The following is a 20,345-nucleotide window of genomic DNA, read 5'->3' as shown; positions in this document are numbered from 1 at the left end:
AATTTACTTTTATTTTTTGTTTTAATAAAAAAAACAATGAAATAAGTAAATAAAGTGTTTTTATTATGTTGATCATTTAATAGTCAAGCTTAAATACGAATTACCTATAATATTACAATAGCTGTTTATTTAATTAAAGTCAAAATATTAATTAAAAACAGGCTATAAAAATATCAATTCATCTAGCTCATACTTACACCCTAAATTTGTGCAATTATATAACGCTAGTGCATTTGCTGTTAGGGGTCATCCATAAAGTAAGTCACACCAATTTTAACCACCTCCTGCCCCCCTTGTTACGTCAGAGATAGGCAAAATGTACGTGATTAGCGATTTAAAATGACGATTGATTAATGTTAGTCGTAAGACTTTCGACTAATTTAGTCACGATTAAATTACTCGTCGATTAATTACCAGCGACTACATTTTAAATCAATTAATTAATTTGTTTAATTTTCTTTCGATTAATGTTACGAATAAATAGATGTTATTTGTAATAAATATCCCACGGCATACATTAGCATACATACTATAAACATGACAAGACATATTTAACTTTTGTAACGTGCGTGTTCCATTTTTTAATAGAGATTTAAATCGTGAAAATTTGTCGATTGAAATGAAGATTAATCAAACTTGTTCGAATACTCCATCGATTAATTTAATGTGACGATTGATTGTTCAATCGATTGATTATAGTTCATTAAAATATTAATCAATTAAAGCCCATCTGTGCTTGTTACACGCACCTGCTGCTATAAAAATTCAATTATTTTGTTCTCCTGTGTCATAAACCGCCTGACCGCCCCCCCATAAATGTGTGACGTACTTTACGAATAACCTATTAGTGTACGAGTTTAGTCAATCCACGCCACATTAGCCCTTTTCAAGTCTTCTTTATAATCCTCTCCACTAAACCTATGCCGAAATCTATCTTCATTCGCATTAATTTCTTCCAAATCTTGTAATTCTGTAGCAGACAACTCTCTAAGTTTCTTTCCTCGTACCTCGGGCGGGGCTTTAGCTGTCATACCTTCTTCGACGTTCCCGCTCTCTTTATTTTTTAAATCGTCGCCATTTAATTCGTGGACCATAGAGTCAAGTGCTCTATGTAGTTCATTTTTAGGGTTGCCAGGACGTTTATTCAAGAAACCGTTGGACCTGAATTTTGATTTTGGCGGTTCTTCTGGTGAGACGTCGAAAGCGTGATTTTTGAAGAACTGCAGGCCGCTGGATTTCTTTTGGCTCTTGCGTAGATGTGCCTGTAAAAGATAGTTTTTTAGCTTGATATGAAAATCTTGTGCTTAAATGGGTGGGAGAGTGAGCCGTGAGATGAGCTCTGGTTGAGTTTGAAACGCGTCAGCGTTGTGTGTGTGTGTGGTGATAGTCAGTTTTGTTTCATTGTGTGTGTGTGTGTGTGTGTTCTTACAGTGTGGAGGTGGAGGGGCTGCTGCGGAGGTCCATACTACTAGGTACTTACTATTTCTTTGCTCAGCCGCGACCTTACGATAGCTTCGTCTATGCAGCAAAAGTGTGTTATATATTATATCCGATATATATCAAATGTTTTTTTATGCTTATATCAATACAAAAATTGATTTAATTTTTTATATTATTAAGTAACTTTTGGCTAGTTTTTGGCCTTTGTTACTGTATTTCTACTTCCCAAATGTAGATAGCGTTGGAGTAGTTAAAAGATACTCACTAATAGTAGGTTCTAGTCCATTAATGGCAATACTTTTGCCGGCGTCAATGGCTAAACCGTAGTGGTTATATGCTCTTTGTCAATGGCAGGGGGGTGTCACTACGCCATTCCGCCGCCGAGCTACAAGTACCTACATACCGGGCCTCCCCAACGTTGAGGCGATTCAGTGGTTGCCGCGCACTGACCCGACCCGTGGCGCACGCGCGCGCCTCTTACGCAGTACGACTCACTTTACGTCGCAAACGCGTGTCATATTTTAGTTGGCAAAATGTATCCAAAAAAATACTGCATTGCAGCCGATTGTCGGAACATACATACGTGTGTATAACAACAATAAACATAAGTGTATACGTGTGAGTAAAAAAAGACGGACTGTAAATAAAATGAATAAATTGCATGTTAACATTACCTACTTGTCGCGTTATTTTATTACTGTTGAAGAATAAAGCAATAAGATTCTGCATTTTACCACAGTAACGTACGTTAAAATGTGAAAAGTTGTAGTAGGTATATTTTTTTTATCCAACAAAAATTGCCTATTGCGTATTTCTTTTCAATCCGTTCCATATGGGTATCAGGTGAGAGGGCTTGAAAAATAGAATTTTGACACAAAAAAAAAACAAATACAATGTGGCTGCAATCACAAAAGTAACGTTAAGCAATATGAACCTAATCGTGCTCTAATGAATCTAACTATGCTCAAAAGACATCTAATGATGATGACATTGCTAACCTTCACTAGTGTATTCCGGGAGTAGCAACAAGTAGCAACCCTAGCATTACACGTGCCGCGTTCGAATGAATACGAATTATGCGATAGACAGAGAAGCATAAAGTAGGCACGATTCTTATGCCTAAACGTCACTTTTATACGGCAGTGAAGCTTCTGTACTTGTACTATTACTTATTCTGTGTCAATGGCGTCAGTCGTGTCAGAGAAAGTAAGTAAGTTTTTGTTGTGTTTATTCTATTATTTTTTACAAAGAAAGTACTTAATTGATAAAGTGCAGAAACAATTTTACTGTATTTACTTTACAAGTATTAATAATAAGGCTTTCATAGAAAATGGATATATATCAAACTTTTGATATTTATATATCGGATATTTTCGAACCCTGGTGTTCATACAGCTCCTTCACCTTCACACTAGCCAGGTAGCATAGCGAAGTTGTGTTGCTCTGAGGATTAACTCTGGTTGGGTTTGTGTGATTGTGTGTTCTTACAGTGTAAAGGTGAGCTGCATGTAAGATCACTGGTACTTAAGTGATTGTTTTAGTTCATTGATATGGACCTCCGCAAAGTAACGCCTGATTCAATTAATTACCTCATACAGTTTGTCAACGATCAAGTTGTGGCCAGTATTAACGCCAATGCCGCCGATCTCTTCAATGCTGTTTGAACGGTGGTAAGGGCGCAGAGCAGACACTGCCCGCGATACGCCGACCTTAGGAAACAACATGTTAAGATTACATATTAAATATAATGACCCGGATAACTCACGTCTTAAATCGAGTTTAGCTCGACATGTTTCGGGCTAATCCGTAGCCCTTCGTCTTCGGAGCAACGCGACTCAGCGGCTGCTGCAACACGCCGCCGCTCTGCTCGCGCGACTACCCGACGAAACTGACACCGGCACACAACTACCCGCGTTTTCATCATCATTACAACTGTCAAATGTAGGGTAGCACACAACAACATCGCTCTGTAAAGGTACGTTCACACACACCGATGACGCAGCACGAGTATTTAACACCGTTTTCCAACTCGGAGGTACCGTCCAACCACTATCCCGGTTGAAATTCGGCCGACGACTAATCTCGATTGCTTCACGCACTTTCCGCGGAATGAAAAATTTCTCTCTCGCAAGTACAGATACCTTATCAAATCTGATATAGTGCGTCGAATCCGAGTTCATTGAGTGCTCGGCCACAGCAGACTCCTTGTCGTCCTGTTTCCTCATACTGCGTATGTGCTCCGATACCCTTGTGGAAACATTTCGTCCACAACGATTGTGATTTAAGACGTGAGTTATCCGGGTCATTATATTTAATATGAGCGAGTCTCACGGTAGTTTCATGTTCAAAATGTTAAGATTACAATCACTTGTAAATCATCACCCACCGCCCATGAGTACCAATCCAAGGAGTCTTCCCTTGTTTCCCTGGTTTATGTCACCTGTCCATGCCGGATCCTGTGCTCCGTGAGATCAGCACCGAGCAGCTCGTCGTATGGATCCATACGGATGGGCAGGACTTGGTCGATGAGCCAGAGCAGCGCCATCGTCACCAGGGAACCCCAGGCCATCAGACAGACGCCTGTCAGGCCTTGCACTCCTAGAAGGTACCAGCCGCCGCCTGCGAGGATGAAAGATTTTGCTGATGATGGATACAAAGTGTAGCAAAACGTAAGTACCTAGGTAGATATATGAACAAAATGAAATCCTGACATACATGGGCGTACGCCTGACATACAGGGGAGGGCAGCTGCCCCCCCCTGAAAATTGTATGTTCTACAATATATTATATCCCGTTTACCTATGAAGCAGGATCCCTTGCGGGTGTTTGCCCCTACACACTACATATACCTTGTGTTTCATGTAGGTGTCTTTGTGTAGTGTGTATGACAAAACAAGCGCGGGCGATCTGACCTAAAAAAATCTTATTTGCCCCCCCCTCTGACATATCACCGTGAACTTCCTGACATTTCTTGTACTAACCAGAGATTTAGCGATTTAAGTCAAGAAATTGATTTCATCATCATCATCATCCCAGCCTATATACGTCCCACTGCTGGGCACAGGCCTCTCAGAATAAGAGGGCTTGGGCCGTAGTTCCCACGCGGGCCCAGTGCGAATTGGGAACTTCACATTAAAATGCTTCGCAGGTTTGCACAGGTTTCGTCACGATGTTTTCCTTCACCGTAAAGCTCGTGGCAAACTTCAAATGTAATGTCGACAAACTCAGAGGTCGAGCCGGGGTTCGAACAAGTGTGGCAAAACTCTTTTATAGACAAGCGGTTAGGTAGGAACTTGGGGACATCCCTTTTGTATTATTATAAATTTAACCCCTTTCCTTTGTCCAAATTACCGCAGTGCTTTAAATCAACAGTCTTTGACCAGTGTGTTGCCAGTGATGACAAACGGATCTGAGACGTGGGCGCTAACGATGGCCGTCATGAGGAAGCTCAATCACTCAGAGAGCTATGGAGAGGTCTACTTATACTCTGGGTTTCTCTGCCGGATAGAATCAGAAATGATGATATCCGCAGTAGAACTAAGGTTACCGACATAGCCCGAAGAATTGGGAAACTGAAGTGGCAGTGGGCGGGTACATTGCTCGCAGGACTGATGGCCGATGGGGTCTGAAGGTCTAGAATAGCGTCCGCGGACCGGGAAATGACTTGAGACCTGCAGTCGGTAGGCCTCCAACAAGATGGAGCAACGACCTGGTTAAGATTGCGGGATCGCGGTGGATGAGGAAAGCTCAAGACTGTTCTGGTGGAGAGCCTTGGTGAAGGCCTAAGTATGTCCAGCAGTGGACGTCTTTCGGCTGACATGATGGTGATGAACCTATATTGAATGTTAGATGGTTAGATGGGTGCTGATTCGGAACGTGAGAGGAGGTCACGTCAGAAAGGGAGAGGAGATTGTACCTTTAAATAACCCGGATCTCCCTTTGGTGGTGTCCATCGGAATGGGATTGTCCGCGAACAGACCCACAGCCAAGACCCCTGAAAATGAACACGGTGATTATTTCTTAACCCTGAAGCACAAAGAGGGGGCGCATTTATGCTGAGGCAGGACCTTTTCGTGCACAAAATATGTAAATTTTAATGTTATTTGTCGTATTGTGTATTTTATTTTATACTCGCTTTTTCCCGCGGCTTCGTCCGTGTGGAATTCGGTTATCGCCTCCTGTAAGCACCGCTAACATTGTAACTACTGATAATTTCCATCTAATGCAGAGAAAAACTAAGTAAGTAGGTGCTTAGTATTAGTTAGTAGGTAGGTACCTAAGTACAACATTTGAACATGAAACTACCGCGAGACTCACTTATATATCTTAACGAAATAAACTCACATAACTCACGTCTTATATCGGCGAGCATTTAAGACGTGAGTTATCCTGATTCAATTAATTAATGTTTCACCACCCATTGAATAATTTTATTTGACGGATAAACGTAATGCCGTCTCCGTCTATTCGAACAAAACAAACACAGACGGCATTACATTTATCCGTCAAATAAATTAATCAATGAATGGTGAAACAGCGGGTAAATAAAAGCTTTTAAAAATCGCTCGCAAGACGTAACCACAAACGCCTGTCAAGAAACCCTCATTGTTGGTTATTGTTATTTACCACAGGGATTCGATTTGTAGCATTCGAACAGGCGGATGTAGACAATATCTAATTTTGCTATTTCAGTTTCTTTGGCTAGTTGAAGTATAATTTATATAGTGTTTTATGCGGCGATAAACCTTAACAGTGAACAGTGATCACAAAATTCGATACTGCTCTCGTGTCTGGCATTTTTAACGCGCAAGTTGTCTCCACGTGTTTTCTGGAATTTTACTATCAAGTTGCAAAAACTACAATCACCGTACAACTTCCCTCTCAAAGAGAGTTTACCTTGACACTGGTGAAATTCTCCTATTAATTAGGACAGAAAAGCCATATCTTAAAAGAGAAGAAGAATGTGATTTACCCCAAAATCCACAAGCCCCATGGACACTAGAGGCCCCCACGGGGTCATCAACTCGTAGCTTATCGAAGAGTGGGGTCGTGATGTTGGCAATGGCCGCGCCGATGAGCCCGATCAGTATCGCCTCCCAAGAGCGGTAGAGGAAGCATCCGGCTGGAAACAAGATGGCGTTAGTATTTTTAGGGTTCCGGAGCCAAAATGGCAAAAACGGAACCCTTATAGTTTCGCCGTCTGGCTGTCTGTCTGTCTGTCCGTCCGCGGCTTTGCTCAGGGACTGTCAATGCTAGAAAGCTGTAATTTTGCATGGATGTATATGTAAACTATGCCGACAAAATGGTACAACAAAAAATTTAAAAATATTTTTTAGGGTACCTCCCATAGACGTAAAGTGCGGGTGTTTTTTTTTTCTGATCCAACCCTATGCTGTGGGGTATCGTTGGATAGGTCTTTTAAAATTCAGTAAAGATTCAGTGATTTGTTTGCGAAATATTCAACTTTAAAGTGTAAATTTTCATTAAAATCGAGCGTCCCCCCCCCTATAAAATCTAAATTGTGGGTGGAAAAATTTGAAAAAATTCAGAATGGTAGTAAGTATCAAACTTTCAAGGAAAACTATAACGGCTAAGTTTGCTTGCGAATTATTAGTAGTTTAAGAGTAAATAGCAGCCCAAGGTATAAAATATACCTAAAATTGAAGATTCCGTATAAAATACGAAATCCTTAGAAAAATATTACTTAATTTTTCGTAATGGCTACGGAACCCTATTTTGAGCGTGTCCGACACGCTCTTGGCCGTTTTTTTTAATTTAGTATCTTTGCTTTTCCAGGCAGCTGTCGAAGGTATACTACGAACGAATAGTTAGGGCGATTTTGCTCTAGGTAGCTACAAGGAATTTTGCTGTCCAGTATGCAGTCCGATTTTTTAAGGTCCGATATAGCACGCCATAAATGCATATACTTGTTTGTGCACTGTACGTAATTTTACCGTCCGACATTTTACTTTTCCCCATTCAGGACCGTTTTTTCCCGGTCCGCGATGACAGCAGGGCTACTCCGAAACTCAAAACTCGAAGTTCGTGTCGTGCGGTCCCTCTCGCTCTGGTATTAAATAGTGTGCCAGAGGAACCGCACGACACGAACTTCGAGTTTCGAGTTTCGGAGTAGCCCTGCAGCAATGAAAACCATGTTTATGCTTGGCACTGCGTCCGCGATCAGTATTATCATAGACCAAATATGTAGGTATTATTCATGCCACTTAGGACCGTGAAAAATCGGACGACGGACAAGTGCATAAGCCAATCATTCTTTTTTTTTCATGCGACATCGGACCATGAAAAGCAGACTGTCGGACAGTCAACTTCCTTGTCAGTTGTACTGCCATGCTCCCTGGCAAATGCGAATTGAATACAAAAAGATGCCAAGAAAAGCTTAGACATTAAGATTTCATTAAGTATACATGGATAATCATTATACTTATGCAATTTGTTACCTATCAATTAATTGCGTAAAACAGTGATACCATACGCAAAAAAAAAACTTTACGCACACAAAACCGATCTAATTAATTTAGTGACGTTACCTACATTAAAACCAACCGTGCTAAATTTAACGACCCCGCGGTTGAGATTTCAAGGTTTTATCCCGATATATGGGAATATCGGCAAAAAGTAGCCTATACAGATATTCGGAGTTATCCCAAATATCCAGCTATCTACATACCAAATTTCATCAAAATCCGTCCAGCTGTTTTAGCGTGAAGAAGTAACAAGCATACACATACGCATACTCACCAACTTTCGCATTTATTTATTTATTTAAAGGAGAACCAACAAGTATTAGTAGGATTTCTGATAACGGATTAAAATTCATATTGTAATATATATTTTATTTTAGAGAAATGGCATCGTGTAAGAGACTAAATAGATGTGTATTGTATTTACTGAATTGTATCGTACCTATTGCGCTGTATCGTATCTTATTGTATCGTATCGTATTGTATCGTAATGTATTGTATTGTATCGCATTGTAACTTACCAGTGACAGAAACAAGCGCGCCCAGCACGCTGTTGATGAGTTCCATGACATCAGCCTTGCCTTTATTTTTAACCATCGTATAACTGCACATAAAATAAATTAAAACATAGAAATAGGTAATTACTTTGTAATCGATTCCTACACACAATGATTCATTAATTAATTCATAATAAGTACCTAAAGACTTACTGTAAGTATACACCAACATGTCTCTATATATTAGGTAGGAACTAGTAGGTACAAAACACTTATATAATTGATAGATACCTACACAGATATACAGTAAGATACAGATACACATACGGTAACCGATCTCTCTGTGAGTAAATCCTACCTGGTATTTGATACTTACACAACTTTGTAAAAAATGTGGATGGTTTCCTTTTTTAAGTTCAATAGCTATTTTCAAAATGTGTGAAATTACATTTGAAATTTATCATGAGCTTACGGTGAAGGAAAAAATCTTGAGGAAACCTGCACACACATGAGAAAAAAATCAATGGTGTGTGTGAAGTTCCCAATCCCTTCCCTGAGAGTGGGCCTTGCAGTGGGATGTATTTAGGCTGGGATAAAAAGCTATTTTCAATTAACTTGTTATTAGTTTAGGTAGGTACCTATCTTATCTATCGACTACAGGTTAGGTACTTAGTGTTTCTCCTTTCTCTATGTTAGAAATTAGAAATGAGGCCTGAAGGCCTCAATGCAGTACAATGTTAACGGTGCTTACATGAGGCCGAAGCACCCGCCGCCAAAAGACCCCATCATGGTCATGACGGCTGCCCTGGCTGCATACTGCCATTTTGCACCGCTCACCTGAATGAGAATCGAGCCGAGCGTTCTTTAGGTATATAGAACTTATTGTAATGTGACATCGATCAAAATCTCTCACAAGTGACAAAGTTTCATGTTCATAAAACAAAAAAATTGCTTGGGCGCCGTAGGAGGATAATATACTTAGTTACAAGATGTTGTACAGTCTGCATTAATATCTGCCACAGCAGAGCGCGCAAAAGTATCTGAAACGTCCTACCTACCGGCCACAGAAATAGAGTAGGATCATTTATTTATGCACGCTTAAATTTGAGTGTCAGATATTAGTGACTATGCAAGATGTACAGATGTAAGATGACAATCGAGGATTTTCTCATGACGTTAAAATGTCAGAAAACGTTAAAACAGATATATAAATCTCTTTCACACTTAAAATTTTATTCTTGAATGCCCTGGTTACAGTAGATACCCTTATTGCCCTTTTGGCTTGCCATAATGTTTGAAGCTGTAAAAGACGTACCTACCTAAGCATTATATGTACATAAGTACCTACCTACCACTAAGTAGCTCCGCGGTCAGTGTTTAAAAAAAACAATATCTACTCAATTGGCTGTATACTACCTACTTATGAACAATTCCTGATCCCGCACCATTTTAGAAAAACACATTCGCGTGCGCGGGAAAATTGCTGTCATTCAATACAATATGGCTGCCGTTTACGTTAAATCGCTCGAATGAGTCGCATAACATTCGTAAATAGTGTAATTAGGCTAATTGGTGGTTAAAGTGGCCAGTACATCTTTTATTCAATTGTTTACCTCGGAATCACTTATCGTTGACTTTGAAATTATTTAAATCTATGTAAAGAGAGATAGTATTGTCTACCCACCCATAATGATTTTGCGATGTCGGGTTTAATTTAATAGTAAGTACCTAGGTAGGTAAGTAACTATAAAAGTTTTTCTTTTGGTTTTTAAGTAAATCTAAATAATTGTGCAATTAAAACTAGGTAGGTACATACATACTGTGTTACTTTTCATATATGACTTGGGTTGTCGACTTTTTTCATTTTTCTGCGTGTTATCTTGAGAATTCGTGTACCGCGCGTCCGTGGGAACTGTACGATTTTTCGGGTTAAAACTACGTACTTACATCCTTCTCAGGTCTTTAAACATCTGTATACAAAATTTCATCACGATCAGTTGAGTACCTTCTTTAAATGTGAAATCGTAACAAACAAACAAATATATAAATAAACTCTTCTATGAGGCCTATGTCCAACAGCGGACGTCAAATAATTAATGGACGAATTTGATAGCAATAAACACATGACTATAACGACATCTAGTTATGCAAACAGGAATCAACCCACACCTCCCCCCAAAATTGAGATAAGTATGCAACAAGTTACTAAAATGCACTCTATCGAGTTGATAGAAGTTTAGTAACTTGTTGCTTACTGATCTAGACTTTGGGGGGAGGTGTGGGTTGGTTCCTGTTTGCATAACTTCGTCAGTCTAATGATGTAGGTACCTACCTAAGTAATTAAGTAAAGTGAATTTACAAAATCAAGTGGCGGCTTAGAGTTGTAAAAACGCATTAGTATAAATAGAAATAAACAAGCTCGCCTTTGGTGGCATCACTGGGCTTCCCATGTCGATGAAATCAGTCCAAAATATGATAAAAAATGTACTACTAATGATGCTAACTTTTCGATGAATGCTATTGCTTTTTTCACGACTGAGGTCAAATCCATTGAGATTTGCAGGTCGAGACAGGACACTAAACACGTTTTATTGAATCGTTAATTATTGTTTTGGCGTACGCGGGCGAAATGCAGTAGACGAACACTCAATAAAAAATCAAGAGTGGCTACAAATCTAAGAAAAGTCAGTTAGCAACTCATTATATAGAAATAAACAAATATGCACGTAACAGGGGGCACTCACATGCGCGCAAACATTTCAAAATCATAAATGTTTTCACGCAAACACAAGCAGAAATCGAAAGAGCTGTCAAAGGTTCGACGTGCGTAACCTATAGGTAACATTAGAGTTCCAGCTATATATTTACACATTAAATATCATCCATATCCGACTAGCCGCTCTAGAAAGACAACTTAACAAACATAAACACAGACAAACTTCTTGTTTGTAATGTTAACATAACTCTCAGTGAACCCATAGCCTTTAAACACTAGTAGCCCGAAAACTCACCCCATAGGTACTCCCAGAGTTGAACGCCAGCCACCCCCACCACAGCACAAAGGTCCCCATGACAGCATTGACAGGGTTCCCCAAGGGTAAAGGAGCGGTACCCTTCGCATAACGACCCAGTCGCGGCCCCAGCATCAGCGCTGACGCGAAGGCTGACGAACCACCTGTATCAAAGGCTTATTATAAATCCATGTTCACAATTTATTCATAGCATAATTATAGCCTCTATCTAGCACGGTTGCTCAACGTGGACGAAAAAGCTCTATTATATGTACGAGTAATAGAACCCTCAAAGAAAATTAGGCGTCGTTAAGTACTTACTCCGTAAAATAAAAAAGGGAGCAAGAAGATAATCTAAAAGGGATCAAATAAGTTTCAGAACCTACGATCGGAGAGTACGCGAGAGAATACGATAACAAGAAAAGTTAACCAGTAATTTACCTAAGTAGTGTTAAAAAGTCGACGGTCAAAATATCGATAGTAGGTTAGGTTAGGTTTGATATTTTGAACGTCGATATTATAACTATCGATATTTCAATTTTCGATATCCAGATACGTGCCCATAGTTTTACTAGGTAAATTAAGCTATTTGATCATATTCTACATGTACTAAGAAAGAAGATGAGAATAGTTCATTCTAGCAAGGTGAGATGAACTAATTATTTTTAGTGTTACACACTACACAGCCCATGACTAGATGACTAGTTGGTGCTAGGGTCGTTGACGACCTACACCATTTATATTATCAGACGTAGATGGGGCAACTGATTAGGTACATGCCGACAAGTAAATATTCTTTGTACTGCGCTAACGTGTTAGTCTAGCTAGTTTTTAATTTTATCAAAATTCTGGTAGGTCACCTAGTTTGAGAGACTACCTACATAGATAGTTTGTTCCATATTTTGACTACTCTGTTACATAGGAAATGTCTGCGCGGATAGTTGTGAGATCGTTCATTAGATAGTTTAGATAATTAGATATTTTTTAATTATTTACCTATAAGATGAACGGGCCCGGATCCGGCAATGTCCACGGCGCCCAGCCGGTTCAGGAAGCCGTGGGATCCCCACACCCACCCGGCCGGTACGCAGTACACGATGGTGTTGAGGAACGAGAAGAGACAGTACGCCTTGAAGTTGCATCTGTGAGACAATAAGGGAGATGAAATAAGAAGAAAGTAAGAGAGAAGACGGACGTAGTTTAACGAAAAGGATTCAAAGCACTGTCATGTCATTCTTAGGGCGACTAAGAGACCTGAGGCCGTATGCCTAACGTTTCTGACGCTCGTGATCGCAATCAAATGTTAGATTTCGCATACAAAAACTTTAATTTATTGAATCAGGCGTTACTTAGCATATCAATGAACTAAAATAATTTCCTTGCTCACCCGCGACCTTACGATAGCTTTTTTGAAAAAAAGAATTTAAAAAAAAAATTTATAATTTGTGGGTAGTTTTGTTTTGTTTGATAAAACAAATGTGGGTACTTGGGGAGTTACAGTGACAAATAAAAACGGTGGTTGTGGTTTGTTAGTCTAACAACTGGTAGCATGGTGTACGGTAGTGTTACTCTGAAGATGAGCTCTGGTTGAGTTCGAAACGCGTCAGTGGGGTGTGGTGGTGGTGATAGATGGGTTTATGTGATTTGTGTGTGTTCTTACAGTGTGGAGGTGGAGGAACTGCATGAACACGCGTGTTTTGCATAAGCTTAGCTATCGTAAGGTCGCGGGTGAGCAAGAAAATTTCTTTTAGTTAATTCATACTAAAACTGGGATTCGAGACGATAATCTAATTTTGGTATTTCTGCTTCTTTGACTAGATGAAGTATAATTTTGATAGTGTTTTATGCGGCGATTAACCTTAACAGTAACAGAGATCACAAAATTCTATATTGCTCTCGTGTCTGTCATTTTTCAATGCGCAAGTGGTCTCCGCGTGGTTTCTGGAATTTTGCTATCAAGTTGCAAAAACTACAATCCCCGTACAACGTGAATAAGACGAATATATTTAGGTATCTTTAATTTAACTGACATTGGCCCAAGCCCTATGGCCGCCATTAAGAGGAATAAATAAAAAAAACTAAAACTGTCATTTGATTGCGATCGCGAGCGTCAGAAACTTTTTTTTTATTGATAAGAAACAAACAGTCTTATACAGAAGTGTGAGCAGACTTAGACTTAGTTGTTAGGCAATACGGCCTCAGATCTCTTAGTCGCCTTTTACGTCCTATTCTTAAACCGGGCACGACACGGACGATACAACACAAGATGTTTAAAATTAATCCAGATTTAGCAGACCTTTATGGTGAAGGAAAACACCGAAATCTGCACCCCTGCGAAGAAATTTAATGGTGTGTGTAAAGTTTTGAATCTGCACTGGGCCTGCGTGGAAACAACGGCCCAAGCCATTTAGTTCTGTGGAGAGGCCTGTGTCTAGCAGCGGGTCGAATAATGGCCGAGATGACGATGATGGATTAACATTGTGTGTACAATTTCAAAGGCATAAAACTAAATGAGCAATAAAAAATATGTTTCAGTAAAGGAAACTAATCACTTGACTTAATGAGTTCTCTAATCGGTGCACGTTTTGAATTTCACAATACAAAGTCAGTGGGAAATACTCTCGCTTTAATTAGTAGGAGAAATTACTCTTGGTTTAAATTTCCATAGTTATTTTACAGTTCCGTTATCCTATGTATAACAAAGCTTGAGACGCACTGACAGCGGTGGCGGAGCGGTGCGGCGCGGCGTGGAGGCGGTACTGATTGTAATATTCTAGCTATCATGATATTATATCAGCATAGAATACGCGCCACGCTGTCTGTACGTTTCAAGCTTTAGCCATGTCCTTCCACCGTCCGTCCGTAGCTTAGCTTGGAGCTTGTGCAGAAAGCTGTAATTTTGCAGAGTACTTAGGTATACACCGTACATATACGAGCACCAAGGTTGGATCCAAGGATGGAGAGTCATGGGGTTCATGATTCATGACCCACTTGGGCCCTGGGCTGGGTAGGACAAGCAAGCATCAACACTGATAGCTCTGCCATCGATTTTATAGCTCTCATAGTGAAATCTGTGTAAGTAATATGCCACGTGTAGTAATAAGCCACTTGCCACGGCCGACTATAAAAAAAAATCGAGTTGGTCATGAACAAGAGATACAAAACTGGAGGTTGAACGCCAAACGAAGAAGTTTGACCTATTATTACTTACTAGCTTTTGCCCGGGGCTTCGCCTGCGTGGAATTCAGTTATCGCACGCTGTTCCTGGAACTGTGCATTTTTCCGGGTTAAAAAGTTTTTTTTTTATTTGACTGGATGGCAAACGAGCAAGTGGGTCTCCTGATGGTAAGAGATCACCACCGCCCATAGACACCTGCAACACCAGGGGGGTTGCAGATGCGTTGCCAACCTAGAGGCCTAAGATGTGATACCTCAAGTGCCAGTAATTTCACCGGCTGTCTCACTCTCCACGCCGAAACACAAACAGTGCAAGCACTGCTGCTTCACGGCAGGATTAGCGAGCAAGATGGTGGTAGCAATCTGGGCGGACCTTGCACAAGGTCCTAACCGCCTGCCAAAAGTAGCCTGTCACTCTCTGGCCCATAAACTACTACTACTACTATTTTTTCGTATTTTTTAAAGTAACCACAATTTTGCAGCCGTTACGCTGTCCGAACTCTGCAAGCCTTTCTTTAACAAGTGGTTTTAAATTAACGTAAGCTCAGTGCTGCTGCGGAAGACTCCTTGCACAGCCTTCAGATCAGGCTAAGTGCGACACCAGAGGTAAGAGTTGACAGTAATTCTGGAGGAGCTGAAGACTTCGAGCCAACGGTGCCCGTTACCGACCCCCTAAGATCCTGCCCCACAACAGGCGAGGAGCCCTCAGGTGAGAGCTTTCGGCAGTAGCCATTCTTTTGCTTGCTACTTGTTTGTTTGTATTATTTTGTCGAAAGACGCAATATTTTGCTTCCAACCCGTCCGTTCACCATCCCTAGGTATTTCCCATTCGTCGCTTTTTGCATATTTTCCTACGTCCACTTCCCTTTTCTCGCACATTATCCCAGCAACCCTCAAACTCACCTCTCGGCCATAGCTCCACTGACGATGGTAGTAGCAGTGGTCGCAAACGACAACTGGAACAGGAAGGAAGCGAACACGGGGCCCATGAGCGCGTCGCCCACCGGTGGGTCCACCAGGAAGTCGCCCACGCCCACGAACGGGTTCGAGTAGGGGCCCTGGCCGAAGGACATCCCGTAACCGAAGATCCAGTAGGTAAGGCCTGCGAATGTTTGAACAATAACTTTGCTGTCCCATGATATACTATATGTGATAATTTTTCAGCAATTTTCAAATGATCCAGTATTTCACTCAATACGTTAGGTTAGGTTTGTTTTATAACAATTCTTGAACACTTAACAATGGATTAAAAAAGACAGAGTTTTAAGAAACAAAATATTATGTTTATGTATGACCAACTTACATTTTGACTTTTCACAATTATGAAACTCCAAATTCACATTTTTCACCCATCTCTCCCCAATACTAATCTACACCCAAGCCTAATGAACCTTTTTTTTATATTCGACTGGATGGCAAACGAGCAAGTGGATCTCCTGATGGTAAGAGATCACAACCGCCCATAAACTTCTGCAACACCAGGGGTATTGCAGATGCGTTGCCAACCTAGAGGCCTAAGATGGGATACCTCAAGTGCCAGTAATTTCACCGGCTGTCTTACTCTCCACGCCGAAACCACTGCTTCACGGCAGGATTAGCGAGCAAGATGGTGGTAGCAATCCGGCCGGACCTTGCACAAGGTCCTACCACCTGCAAAACACCTGCCTTCTCATCAATATCTACTAATGAAAACCAGATTAAGCGTAGGATACTATCGAGGCTGACTCACCACCAAGAGAGATATCTGCTAGATTCTTCATCATGATGTTAGCTTCGTTCTTTATGGAGACGCATCCGGATTCCAGCATACCGAACCCTGGCACAACAGTTATAGCTTTTTATTCGTACACAATACTTTGTTTAATCCTACTAATATTATACGAGTAAATGCGAAAGTTTGTAACCTCTTTGTTTGTTACCTCTTCACGTTTAACCGCTGAACCGATTTAGGTGAAAATCGGTGTACAGATAGTTTGAGTTACGGGGAAGGACATAGGATAGTTTTTATCCCGAAGCATTGCATAATTTATTTATGAATTAGCATGATATTGTATTATGTTTAGGTACTCAGTGTTCTAATTAGATCTGCACATTTGTTTTATATTGAGCCAAAAGTGTACCTATACGTAGTATATCGGTTTATTGTTTACTAAAACCTAGACGTAATTTCAGCGCTTACTAACTTATTTATGTGTAAATAATTTTTTTATTTTTTTAATAAACAATTTCAATTCAATTCAGTTCCATTCCCACGGGAGAGCGATAAATGAGAGACCGGAGAGCATGGCTCTCCACACCGCTGTTTAAAATACGGAATCGCAGTGACGTGCCGTAAACGTCGGACTTTACCGAACAAAAGTCGTAACGTTTATGGCACGTCACTGCGATTCCGCACCGTTTGCGTATTTTAAGCGGCGGTGTGGAGAGCATGCGATAAAAACGGTGCGCATACGATGCGTCATGCGTAGGATACATTGTACCTACTCGTAGCATCATTGTTTTCGGAAAATCTATTCTAGAACTTAGTGAAAAACTAGTGGCAGCGTTTTTTGAAAAACACCCGTGAAAATTTTATTCAAATGTGGTAAAAATCTTAGCGTTACCTACTGCTAAGTTAGCAGTCAAATGAAACTCAAAAGATTCAAGATTTGAGCAATCCTCCGCTTGCTCTGCGCTCTACCCTACCACGCTTTCTGTTGATAGTTTTATTTTAAGCTTAAAGTTAAAGGGTAGCGCTTATGTGTTCTTCGTATTGGAATTGATGATAAAGTAAAATTATAAAGTAATTAAATTAAATTTACGTTTTTATTTTATTTCGCTAAGTAGCAAATATTTATAAAGCATTTTTGTCCTGAACAATGATCTTATCGAGTACCTATGGTTATATAACCTAACCAACAAAAAGTTGGGTAGCCCCTGACTTTGTCACTTCAAGGTTCAATATCTCAAAAACGGCTGAACCGATTTTGATAAAACATGTCTAAGAACCATCGCTAGAAAACCTGCTTTCAAACAAAAAAATGCATTCAAATCGGTCCAGCCGTTTCAGAGCTACGGTGCCACAGACAGACGCACAGATACACAGCGGCCAAACTTATAACACCCCCTCTTTTGCGCCGGGGGTTCAATATAGCAAGTGTTAATTTTTTTAATTTTTAGCTGGTTCGATACCCACGTGAGACAAGCGAATTTTAGAAAATCTTTGAATGCAGTTTTTGTTAAAAATAACGTTTCCATAAAGTAAAATGAGCTGTCTAAAGGATTTGAGGCAGTTTCCCTGCAGGGCCCATAAGTTTTTTTCCAACCTGTATACGATACCAAAATACAAAGCCCAACATACTCCTAATAAGAACTCTCTTGCATTCATACCTAAGTATCCACACTATCGTATTTTTATACAATACTGATTGTTGCCCGCGAATCCGTCCATCTAGAATTCATTTATCGCTGTTCCGAGGGAACTATGCAATTTTCCGGGATTAAATAGTAGATTGATAACCAAGGGTAGAAAGTGACCCATTTCATGCGAGATATTTCTTTTTTCCAATAGTTCGAGGAGAAATAGGTAATTTCACCCGAGTTAGACACTCTACTTTTCATTTCGACTGCGAAGAAAGTAAAATACTACAAAAAATAAATTAGGAATAATAATAAATTGAATTTACTTATATCCAACCTCCAACGGCACCTTTTCGACTGGCCACTTGCCACGGCCGACTATAAAAAAAAATCGAGTTGGTCATGAACAAGAGATACAAAACTGGAGGTTGAACGCCAAACGAAGAAGTTTGACCTATTATTACTTACTAGCTTTTGCCCGGGGCTTCGCCTGCGTGGAATTCAGTTATCGCACGCTGTTCCTGGAACTGTGCATTTTTCCGGGTTAAAAAGTTTTTTTTTTATTTGACTGGATGGCAAACGAGCAAGTGGGTCTCCTGATGGTAAGAGATCACCACCGCCCATAGACACCTGCAACACCAGGGGGATTGCAGATGCGTTGCCAACCTAGAGGCCTAAGATGTGATACCTCAAGTGCCAGTAATTTCACCGGCTGTCTCACTCTCCACGCCGAAACACAACAGTGCAAGCACTGCTGCTTCACGGCAGGATTAGCGAGCAAGATGGTGGTAGCAATCTGGGCGGACCTTGCACAAGGTCCTAACCGCCTGCCAAAAGTAGCCTGTCACTCTCTGGCCCATAAACTACATCTCTATGCCAAAATTGACGTCGATCCGTCGCTCCGTTTCGACGTGAAAGACGAACAAACATACACACAAACATACAAACACACACACTTTCGCATTTATAACATTAGAATGGATTTATATATTCCATCTCTTTCTTTCACATTTCACGAATGACTTCCATTTCTTTCTTAACCTAACTAAAGAAAGAGATGGAATATGTTCATGACGTTATAAAGATCAAATATCTTGTTTCAAACGGATGTTCGGCGTTCAACCTCCAGTGTTGTATATAAGCTCCTTGGTCACGACGTGCATCTAGCTGTCCATGCCGACACGTGAAAAAAGGCGTCACTGACGTAACTCAATTATCTTCGACTCCGTGGCTAATCGAAAATTTAAAAAAAATACTTTCCACCCTAGAGATGATAAGGCAATTTTCCACCCGGCTATCTACCTCCTTCCTTGGAATTCGAACTATTTGTATTCTGAATTTCATCTAAATCGGTTAACCGCTTAGACGTGATAAAGTTACAAACAAACAAACAGACTTACAAACTTTCGCCTTTATAATATTAGCGGGATTACCAAATTAACCTTTTTGACGCTAACGACTCATATTATACGCACCGCACGTTCCACGCCAGCGACTTATATTATACGTCCATTACTTCAGTGCAAAAGCAACCTTCGTCCAATTGTGTTAAGGTTCAATTTTAGGCATTGCAATATAGAAGTCTGGTGTATGGGTGATGTCTTTTGTTTGACGTGGCAGCGAAAAGGTTAATAAAGGAAACTTACCAGTCTGCATAGTAAATATGATGAAGGAAGATGTGAGGATCCAGTTAGTGTCTTCCAGATCTATCTCGAAGTTCTCCTGAAGGTTCACACTCGAGTTGGTGAGGTTCGGCGACCGAAGTCCTATGTGAGGTTCCGGCGTGTACGAGGTCCAGTTCGTCCAGCTGAACTCCATTTTGATAATGATTTTGATGTTTAAAAATCGAAGGAATTTGTATCGATCGGGATTTCGAGCCCGATTGTTTTTTGACGGTTTTGTAATGCTTTTTGATTGTGGATAAAAAATACTTTAGATACCTGCTACACATCCAACAAAACAAGTTTTATATTTGGTTGTTTTATCTTAGCACTTCAACTTATTTATAACGGCAATTATGTATTTTTGTTTGTTTTTTTCTAACCCGTGAATGTGTTAATTGCAGGTATAAATAAATGTTTTTTCCTTCTTTTCTCTCACTTTTTTAATGCGAACTTCGACTGACGCCTACTTGCTCACATTTCGTCATTTTCTAGTTCAAAATGTTGCACAGATAATTTAAAAATTTCACTGTTCTCCCATGAAATTAAAACTGAACGTTTATTTTTTACACACTTTTTTTCATCTACTGAACGGGTATACTGCCAGCTACACTATAAAAACTTAAATTTACTTAAACAACACGTCTGCAAACATTTCGTTTCATCTGCTTCGTTTTGAAATCCAAATCCTGGATCGAATTGCTGACAAAAACAAATGATGGTGCTCGCACAATCCGG

The 20,345-nt window shown here is 40.2% G+C and overlaps 1 protein-coding gene across 1 annotated transcript; it reads right to left on the bottom strand.

The window, feature by feature from the left end:
• Nucleotides 1-42: 42 nt before the first annotated feature.
• On the bottom strand, nucleotides 43-20,337 carry Amt (Ammonium transporter). The gene is made up of 12 exons (XM_074108404.1): nucleotides 19,593-20,337; nucleotides 16,337-16,423; nucleotides 15,511-15,709; nucleotides 12,427-12,572; nucleotides 11,431-11,594; nucleotides 9,171-9,256; nucleotides 8,444-8,526; nucleotides 6,413-6,562; nucleotides 5,357-5,434; nucleotides 3,881-4,059; nucleotides 3,030-3,149; nucleotides 43-1,262 (listed from the first exon to the last, which is right to left on the bottom strand). Exons 1-12 carry the CDS (start codon nucleotides 19,762-19,764, stop codon nucleotides 858-860), a joined length of 1,869 nt encoding a protein of 622 aa, XP_073964505.1. The 5' UTR covers nucleotides 19,765-20,337; the 3' UTR covers nucleotides 43-857.
• Between the last annotated feature and the right edge of the window lie 8 nt (nucleotides 20,338-20,345).

The sequence above is a fragment of the Choristoneura fumiferana genome, chromosome 27, assembly GCF_025370935.1.
Source record: "Choristoneura fumiferana chromosome 27, NRCan_CFum_1, whole genome shotgun sequence".
In the NCBI taxonomy this organism is placed as follows: Eukaryota; Metazoa; Arthropoda; class Insecta; order Lepidoptera; family Tortricidae; genus Choristoneura; species Choristoneura fumiferana.
This window is presented reverse-complemented; position numbering and strand designations above follow the sequence as displayed.